This window comes from Glycine soja, chromosome 1 (assembly GCF_004193775.1).
Source record: "Glycine soja cultivar W05 chromosome 1, ASM419377v2, whole genome shotgun sequence".
NCBI lineage: Eukaryota > Viridiplantae > Streptophyta > Magnoliopsida > Fabales > Fabaceae > Glycine > Glycine soja.
In genome coordinates, this window is record NC_041002.1 from 1,957,062 (window position 1) to 1,967,553 (window position 10,492).

The 10,492-nt window shown below is 35.0% G+C and overlaps 1 protein-coding gene across 1 annotated transcript; it reads left to right on the forward strand.

The window, feature by feature from the left end:
- The first annotated feature begins 352 nt into the window (after nt 1-352).
- LOC114408980 lies at nt 353-2,891 on the forward strand. Its single transcript, XM_028372230.1, has 2 exons — nt 353-1,245; nt 1,955-2,891. The coding sequence occupies exons 1-2, from the start codon at nt 460-462 to the stop codon at nt 2,693-2,695; spliced, it is 1,527 nt and encodes a 508-aa protein (XP_028228031.1). The 5' UTR covers nt 353-459; the 3' UTR covers nt 2,696-2,891.
- Nucleotides 2,892-10,492: the final 7,601 nt, after the last annotated feature.

Consider the following 10,492-nt stretch of genomic DNA (forward strand, 5'->3'; position numbering starts at 1 on the left):
TTACGAACCACCCCACTCACGCACACCTAGCACAAATGCGTACCTCGTATGTCGCCGATGACATACCAACCACCACAACAATGAACACCAACCCCTTCACCTTCACTGAAGCTCACCTATCGCAACAAAAAATAAAACAGAAGAGAAAAAATGAAAGAAAATAAAGCTCCACAGCGAAAAACACTGCACACCCATCTTTTTAACGAAAAAGATAAACAAGGGGCATTTCTGACATTTTTTAAAAATGCTGGGTGCACCAGCAATAAGGCTGGTGCACCTAGCATCAGCCGAAACGAGTGTGTGGTGTGGGTAAGACAATGGGTTTGTAGCCCGTGAGGACCCAAAATGAGTATGGCTGGTTATGCGTTCACGAGCCATTCATTCCAAGTTTGAATTCAAAAAGGCGCATTTGATTTTTGTTCTGTTTAGTAGAAGCGACCCCATCAAGTGTTTGTGAAAATGCCAGCCAGAAACTTCTCCGTCCACACCCCACGAAGGTCACCCAGGTTCCTCCCCCAACAAAACCACGACACTCCCAACCCCAAATCTGCGAAACGCAGCGTTTCTGCCAACAAATCGGAGAAGTGCGCTGTTGGGTCGAGAAGATCTCCGAGGCTGAACAACGTTGAAGAACAATCTCCCCCTCTGAGACGATCTCCCATGTTGAACAACGAGCCAGTCGGTAAACAATTGAAAGGCACTAGAGTGAAGAAGGGTGGTGTAGCTGCAACGAAGGAAAATCGTGTCGTTTCGGACGAGGGTTTTGGTGGAGGAAGAAAGGAGAGAAACAGGAAGAGGGTTGAAGTTGAAACGCAAGAAAGTGTCGTTTCGGACGAGGGGTTTGGTGGAGGAATAGAGAAGGAGAGAAACAGGAAGAGGGTTGAAGTTGGAACGCAAGAAAACGGTGTCGTTTCGGACGAGGGGTTTGGAGGAGGAAGAAAGAAGGAGAGAAACTGGAAGAGGGTTAAAGTCAAAACAAAAGAAAATCGTGTCGTTTTGGATGAGGGGATTGGTGGAGGAGCAAAGAAGGAGGAAAATGGGAAGAGGGTGAAAACGAAAGCAAATCGTGTCGTTTCGGATGAGGGTTTTGGTGGAGGAAGAAAGAAGGGGGAAAATGGGGAGAAGAGAAAGCGTGGTGGCGAAGAAATTAGTAAAGGGTGGACGAAGGAACAGGAATTGGCTCTTCAAAGAGCGTATTTTGCTGCAAAGCCTAGCCCCCATTTCTGGAAGAACGTCTCCAAACTGGTATACATCATTCTCTCTGTGTCTGAGTAGAAAATGTTGACTTTAGCTGGGAACTAAGTTTGAGAATAATGTAGTTGTAATTTAACTGAAATTTGCGAGTTTGGGATTGGATTGTGCAAATATTCGAAGATGTCTGTTAAGTGGTTTACATTTACGAGTTTGATATGGTTGAGTATCACTGAAATTTAACTTGATTGTCTTCTTTCTGCCTTGATTTTGTTGTCACCTCAGATGTTGGAAAACAGATTTGATACTCTTGCATGTTATTTGACAGCTAAGGATTGCGGTGAATAAGTGATTAATTGATTTTATAAGCCAAAAGTGTATCTCTGAAATGTCGCTAGCTGATTGTATTTGAATGAAGTGACGTAGAAGTAGAATGGAATGCTACTAGGTTTCATTTTTTGTATGGTATACAATTAGGATGGCATGGTATTAGGTGGTTTCCAGCTAAAAATATGCAGAACAATGGCATGGTAACTTTATTCCATTCCATCCCATTTCATTTAATTCCAATCATTTATCAAGCATGGAGGAATTGTTATTGAAAGTTTTAGTTTTCTGTATGTATATATTTCTTAAAGAACAAATGCAGTTTTATAGTCTGTTGGCAGTCAATTGCTTGTCAGATACATGCGGATGGGACTAGCTTATAGATATGTTTTATCCTTGTATTGGTTGAATCATTGTCATTCAAAATCTGTTGCAGGTGCCAGGAAAGTCTCAACAAGATTGCTTTGATAGAATTCACTGTGACTATATGACACCACCTCAAACTCAGCCTCATTCGAGGGCAAAGACATTGAAGTCATCACCCATTCACCAATTTTCTATATCTGCAAGTAAACTTCTCAAACCTATTGATAAAACAGTTAGAAAATCCAATGTTCTAAAACCAAAGAACATCATTACCCAGAAGTCCATTGAGAAGCTGTTACAGCACCATCTTAAAGTTGATCTAGATCGTGAAGTGGACATATTTTCTGTTCTTGAACCAAACACTGATTTTTCTACTAATGCTCTACAGCCTAGTGAAGCACTTTCTACTCCAAAGCAGCAAAAGGAAAACAAAGGGTTCCTGCAAAATTGCACTGAAACATCATCTTCAAGCCATAAGAAGCCACTTTCAAGATTTAGTGGCTCGTGCGTTACAGAACTTGTTAGTCCCCCAGTACTAAAGAAAGTAAAGAACAGGGTAATGCATGAGAAATATATCAATCAATTGCGCTGTAGGGAATCTAGGAGAAGAGCAGCCGCTACGAAAATAATTGGTGAAGGAACCAGCATTCAGAAAAGGGATGTAGTTAAAGGAGCAAAAGTTGCCTTGGTTTCTGAAGCTAGAGATGCTATCAATAAGTTTCAACAGTCTCAAGTCAATTTGATGGACAATACTTGTAGTTCTGATGAAGATAACGGTGATGGCGTTGAATTTGAAGATGAAAGTCAATAGGTTTTTCTCATGCTGTTTTAGTGAAACTTGTTGACTAATTTCATGTATAGTAGTGTATGACTTGTAGATTTAGAAACCGTAGTCCCTACTCCCTAGCCTTGTAAACAACTATTTTTATTTTTTTTTAAATCAGGTTTTGTTGTATTTTTCTGTAGTTTTTTTTAAAAAAAGCAATTCAGCTTTCATACTTTCATTATATTCTGGCATTGATTTTTGCTTCAAATCCAATCCAGACGACAAATCTGGATATTGGCCTAAAACATTCCTCTCTTTCCCGCTCAGGAACTTTTGTATTTTTTGGGTAGATGGATTTGAGCTACTGGGGCTGACTTGGGTTATTATTCTTTTTATTGTTGCCCTGTTAGAATTTTTATTGACTTGACATTGCAGTGCCTTTACATGTACTTTACCCCGCCAAATTAATTTGCAACATAGGAATTGAGTTCAATTGCTTGTGAGATCTCAACTCGTACAACACCAAGATGTATACATTTAGATTTAGATTGGTCGCTTTAGAAACCTTTGAACATGTTCCAAAATTTATGGGCTGGTCTACGCATTCTTAAGGATATTGCTATTGGCACTCTACAGATCATTATTCAAACCCCCATCTTTTTAGAAATTTCCTTTTTATTTTGGCAACTTTACAACTTGTGGACTGTAAATAGCATTGGTGCAACTTCTCAGTTCTGCGTTCCGTTGAGGCCTTCATGTTTTTAAATGAATCCACTTGACTCCTGACTCGTCGTTTAAAAACTTGTGTCTGATCCTTGTTTTTAATGCAATAAAATACATATTTGTCTCATCTTATATCAGCAACAAATACAAACTAATGTAGAAACTAAAAAATAGCCGGAGGGCCCATTTCAATTGGTGATTTTTTACTATTATTTATGCACAATACTTATTAAAGTCTCTTAACTTATGGAGTTTTTGATAAAAATATATGTTTTTTGGCAGACAAAAATAATTGATGAGTTACTAATTAATTTTTAAATTAATTAATAAATATAAAATGATATAAAATAATATTTTATATGGATTTTATTTTACAGATAAAAAATATTTTTAAGTAATTCTAATTTTTTGTTTTTAATTGATTTTGAAGCCTTACTATTTTTTTTTATTTGAAAGTAAAATATTTTATCAAAAATTAGAATATAAAAATATCATAACAATTAAAATAAACAGTATAGTATTAAAGGATAAGGTATATGATAAATTTAATTAAAGTAGTAAGGATAAAATTGATTTTTTTTATAATTTACAAGTTCAAACAGTAATGTATATATGAAAGATTTTTTTTTTCGCTGAAAATATACGAAAGAATGTTATAATTAAGTTTGTGATATGAAGTATGAACTTATTAAGTTGGTCAAACAAACTTATAGATCAAGAAAATTTTGGAATTTTGCGGTTTGCACAAAACATGAATTTTTTTTTTTGGTCGTCTACATAACATGATTTCTATGTTCTTAGTTGTAGTATTGGATTTGAGATAACACAGTCTCTTTGCAGTGACGTGTTGGATCATTTAGAAAGTAAAAAAAGCTGAAGTTTTTAACGACATCAGATGGGACAAATGGTGTACATTCACTAGATTTGTTTCTTAAAGCCTTTGAGTCGTGGAACAATATATAGGCGAACGAAAAGAGAAGTTATTTGGTATCCACGAGCAAAAAATTCCTTCAAGATTAATGTCGATGACAATTCCACTCGGAATCCTTGAAGGTCCAACTTTGGAGGTTTAGTCAAGCTCTACTAAGAATGACTTATCAACGTTTTTGGTTTTTATGGTATAACAACAAATTTAAATGTTGAACTCTTAACTATTTCTCACGACTTAAGTTAGTTTGGAATGCAGGATGTAGAGATGTTGTGTGTGAATCTGATTTCAAAACATCTTTTTATCTTATGAAGTTCATCATCTTCGACCTTAAGCTCCCTTAGTCAATCTCATTAGGGGAAAGTTTCATGTCTTACCCTTAGAACTTGAATTTTCACCATACCTCCCATAATAAGAGAACATATATGTGAAGATATAATGTCTGTTAGATGATTAATGGAGAAGGAAAGACAAAAAACATCACGAATTTGATTTTGTCTTTGATTCTATCTGCTAACAAAAATTAACATTCTAACAAATTAATATTTATCGATTAAAAAAAAGAAATATACATGTAAATTGGTTGTCATAATACATAACATCTTCTAATTATCTATGAAGTACCGACACTGATACTGACACCGGACACGACACGGACACGGACACGTGAACACCTGTCAAACACATCAAATTCAACCCGGACACGGGCGTCGGTGTCGTGTCGGTGTTGGTGTCAGTGTCGTGTCGGACACCAGACATGACAAGAGACTGGGGTGTCCATTCTTCATAGCTAATTATATGTTTGTTACATATTATTATTAAAAAAATTTAACGGAAAAGATATATATTAATGAAAGCAAGATAGAAGTCACAAGCTATAGCAACTACCAAGCCAAAGAAATATTATTAAGTTAAAAGTAAGCGGAACCAAGCCGCTTGGCTACATAAAAAGCCATAGACACAGTCATTTTCTCAATAAACAAATCCCAACACAAGTTACAGTATTCACATTATTTGGCAGATCCCATATATCCATGTGTGCAAGATCCCTACTACTCGTTCCCTGTGACACCACCATGCGCTCGTGACAGATCTGTGGTTGTAAGGTTTCCATTTTGTAATCTTGCCACTTATGAATTTACCCCATCTACAGTAAACAATTCATCAGGTTTAATTTCGAAACATAAAGACAATAGTTGAATCCCTTCACTTTGGCCTTACACCAACACCACAAAAAAATATTGCATCTCCTCTACCACTGCCTCCATATCCCGATTTGCCTCTTTAAATATAATTATGTTTCGGTTCTTCCAAATTGCCCAGACTATATTCATCCATACTGTCCACCAAGCCAACTTTGCCTTTTTCCCTCTTAAATTCCCTTCATGTTGCAGGAAGTGTCCTTGAGTACCCTTTGGCTGTGTCCTCAGATCGATGATGATTGTAAGCAACCCCAGATCCATTTAATCCATTTAGTAAAAAAGACCAACCTATATAACATGTAGGTTAAGAAATCTCATCTCACCAAATCGTACACCTTCTCAAAATTGGCTTTGAATATAAAGTATTACTTCTTTTTGGTTTTAGCTTCATGAACCACCTCATTAGCTATCAAAACATCATCCAAAATATTTCTTCCACCAATGAAGGTCAATTGTCTAGAGTCTATCACATTCATAAAACTTTGCTAATTCTTTTAGCCAATTTTTTTGCAATGATCTTGTATAGACTTCCAATAAGTGAGATAGGCCTATACTCCCCCAAGTCTTGCAGATCATGCTTCTTTGGGATAAGTGCCAAGAAAGATGCATTCACACCTTTTCGCCACCTCCCAAACCTATGAAATTCTTGAATAGCTCTTATAATGTCCTCTTTGACCACTTCCCAACAAGCTTTGATGAAATTAAAATTAAGTCCTTCCGAGCCAAAACTCTTGTTGTCATCACACTCCCACACAACACATTTGATATCTCTTCTGAAAAATTGACCACGAGAGAAATATTATCTTCCTTTGAGATAGATTTAAATCTCACTCCTTCCAACTCCACCTCTAAATCTCTCTTCTTTTTTAACCTTCACCGATTCTTCACTCCAAATGTGTTCCATCTTGATACCTTTTATACCATTGGATCTTCTTCTCCAATTAACCATCCCATGGAAAAAGCTTGTATTTGCATCCCCTTCTCTAAACCATTCTATTATAGACTATTGCCACAAGGCAGATTCTTGGATTCTTTATGACCTCCAAAAATCCTTTAATATCTCTTCTCTTTCATTTACCTCGTCCACACTAAGCCCCCCAAAGTTCCTCTTTAGCATTTAACAAATTGATGTCACACATCAAAGCCTCGACAATAGCTTGATGACCACCAAACTTCTCCACACTCCACTTTTTGATATCTTTTTTGAGAAGCTTGAACTTTTCTTTGACCACAAAAACTCCACACCCTTGGACATTGTATTATTCATATTTTTTTTCTTCACAAAATCCACAAACCATGGCTCTTCAATCCAATAATTACATATCTTAAATGGCCTAGGTCCCCAATCAATATTGTAATGTTTGACAATAATGAGGCAACAATTAGAAATTGATCTATCTAACACGTATTGTGTAGAGTTTGGCCATTCTTGTAACCATTCCAATGAGACTAAGACCTTATCCAACCTATTCATGGCTCCTCCTCCCGCCCTTATCCAAGAAAACCTTTTCCCTACGAATGGTAACTCAATTACCTCCATGTTGTCAATAAAGGCATTGAACTCTACAAGCTTACAAGATCTTTGTTGGCATCCCCCTCCTCTTCTCTTCCTTTCCTCCCTCCTTCTAATGGCATTGAAATCACCAATAACATACCACTTTCCATCTTCAACCTCCTTTTTAGTGGTAAAATTTCTTCCCACGAAGTCCATTTTTCATTAATTGTATATGGTGAATATACATTGATAATGTTAATGGGCACTACACCTCCAACCCATTTTCGTTGAACAAGAAGAAAACCACTTCCTACTACCCAATCTATTGCCTCAAACTCCCCTTCCTCCTAAAGACATAATTAGCCCCCGAAAGAGTGATTTGCTCGAGATTGTTTCCACTCCACATGATCATCCCCCCACAATGCTCTACACATCTTTTCATCTACATTTACCATTTTTGTTTCTTGTATGCACACAAAACTTGGTTCCTCTTTCACAATGAGCTTTTTAATTGCCTTCCACTTCACTCGACTCCCCAAACTCCTCATGTTATATGACACTATCTTCATGGACAACTTTTGGCTTCCTTCTCCCCTTTTTCTCCTTTGATTACTTTCCCATTGTATCTTGTTTCAAACCCAATAAGTTTTTGATCCACTTCATGCTTCTTTCTTTTGAATTTCACACCAAGGCTACATGCAATCTCCTTATTTTACTCGCTTCTACAGAGTAATCTTTCAACAAATTTGCATTTGGAATTTTAACTCTATTCATAGGATAACAAATTTCAGATAAGACTTTGTTTTCTTTGTTGATGCTGATCCCAATTTCGATACTTTCTTCCTATTAGACTGTAATTCACAAAGTAATATTTCCTTCTTATTGGTTGGGTTGAACGCCAACAAATTTTTCCTCCCCTTCTACCAGTTGTGATCTTTGCCTCTATAGAAATATTTCGGTTTCTCCCTGGTGGACTGCTCCCACTGCGTACCTACACCCTGCTGGTTAAATGAATGAATTATCTGTATATCGGCCTCATCCTGATTAGTATCCATATTCAACATTAAGAGGTTATTGTTGGGCTTAGCCCCTCAATAACAAAACCTTTTTCCTTAATAATAATAAAGTGTAGTGAGTCTAATTAGATTCACATAATAACTTATCTTTTATTTCTGAACTCTGACTGATCAAGAGATATTAATTAAACTAACGGAAATAAAGTGTTAAATCGATTAAATAAAATAAAACAACATAAATAGAGTAAAAATGAAGCTACACGTACGCATAGTGTTAGGGAAATGACTAATAATTAGAGATTGGTGAAAGAAGATCCAAATGTAATATACCTGTATAGGCTTCTAAACAAATACAGTACAGTATCACAATTTGTGCTACTTTAGTTTTATACTTCACTTCATTAAGAACAGAGATATTATGTTGTTATTGCACTTTTCACTTCTATTGATGTAGTGTATCTTTTATCTAGTCTAACTTTTAAATTATAATTTATTCGTTCTTTCAGTATGCTTAATTTAGTTTATTTTAAAAATAATCATATACTTTTATCAGTTTCATAAGAAAGTCTTAAAAAAAGTGATTATTTGTCTAATAATATTTTAATCGACTTTTGCCTCATCCAGCGTCAGTAGTCCAATGGTTAGAATAATTGCCTTCCAAGCAATAGACCCGGTTTGGAATGAGTCTTGACATATCCATATGATTTGTTTACAGAGAGTTGTTTCTTCATTAAGGATCAAATTCTATGACATGTATTTATTATAAACCAGCTAACAGAAAAGAAAAAAAACTTAAGTTAATGAATAAATAACATATAAGATTTCGTACTTTACAATTACATGTGACAGAAATACTGTCTTGTTATGAATTAAATTTTTTACTAGTTGGAATCTGTGTGACCGTATCCTTATCCATTGCATGTCTTTTACCTTGTCCATATTTGTAACTCCATATTTTTAATATCCAATTTTATATTAGCTTTGTTTAGTTGTTTTGAACTGCAACAAGTATTGAAGTCTGTACAAAAACGGTTTAGTGTTCAATGTTATTTTTGAAACTATCCTTGTTTGTATTTTGGTAACAAGTTGCCAAGTAGGCTATGTGAAAAAGGAATATGTTTGGTCCTACTAATTTTAAGATCCTTTTTTATGTTATTTGATCGTTGAAGGTGAAGAAAATAGATGGTTTTTCTGCCAGGAACATTAACATAATGTTGAATTTTATTACTTTCTCTCTCTCTCGAATAGAAGTAATAAACATCTCTTATTTTTTTTCTCAAATATAAATAAATCTCAACTAAAGAAATCTTATTTAATGAAATTATTCTTAAAATATCTTTTATTTAATAAAATCAAATACTTTTTTATATTTAATATCAAATTCTAAAAAGGAGTAATTTAAGAAAAAAGTTGTTTTTTAATTAGAAATGACACAATTTAATGAAACTAACTAATTTTTTTTAATAAATGTAAAAATGTCTTTTTTTTTCTCATAGTTGAGATAGGAGGAAATATCTTCTAAAAGTTAACTCCTTTTATCTGTCAAGTGTGCTGAAAATAGATGATTTGATGGGATTTTTTCCAAGTTGCAACATTCAAACTTCAAACATGGGATATCTTATATTGAGTGATACCTAATAAGAAAAATGGATTGTAATGTAACCAAAAGAAGAGAAGCAAATAAAACATGAAAGGCAAGCCTAAATTTCTCTTCATCAGTCAAGCCTTTTATAGCTAACATTAGATGGTTCTATAGTTTGTGTTGACATTAGACTGATAGTCACAGTGCTTTGATTTATAGTCAACATAGCATTAGTGTAATTACAAAAAATGAAGTTAGCCATATTTCTTGTCACGCCACTGTTATCTGTTTTCACCGGCTTTTTTTTTTAACTCAATTACTTTGTGCCGTTCATCTGGCAACCAATAGAACTAAACAACTGAACTATACCTTATGTGATTTGTTATTGAGTATTTTTTTTTTGGCGTACCATGATGAGCAGTTTTTACATGTTACAAATCCTAGCTCATCATTGTAGTTGTACTTGTGAGATCTGTAATTTCTGCAGTCATCTTGGGTTAGCAGTAAGTTTAGCACTTTAAAAAGCACCGCCAAGCTGAAACTTTCCCTAACTAGAAGTAAAGAGGATCCTATTCATTTCAATAGTAATAATTTCTAATAACAAGGAGCTGATGTATACAACTTGATATTCTATTTGGTCCATCGAATGGAGGGGGCTACCACGTCCTAAAATTATTGAGAAATCATAAAGCAACTTGCCGATTATAAATCATTTTATAAGTGGTTGTTATACAATTCACTTACTTCTCATAAAGTGTTAGATATCTGACAAAGAAGAACCCTTTTAAAATTGTGTCATCCACTTGTTGTGTGACCACGCACGCCATCAGGATACAGGTTACACATAATTATTTGTTTAATAATGTCCCAGAAAAGAAATTTTTTGAAGCAACCGC

Bases quoted from the DNA above. Each gene is read 5' to 3' on its own strand.
- LOC114408980 (XM_028372230.1), top strand. From the start codon at position 460: ATGCCAGCCAGAAACTTCTCCGTCCACACCCCACGAAGGTCACCCAGG. The intron at 1,246-1,954 runs GTATACATCATT...AATCTGTTGCAG, and splicing joins GGAAGAACGTCTCCAAACTG to GTGCCAGGAAAGTCTCAACA.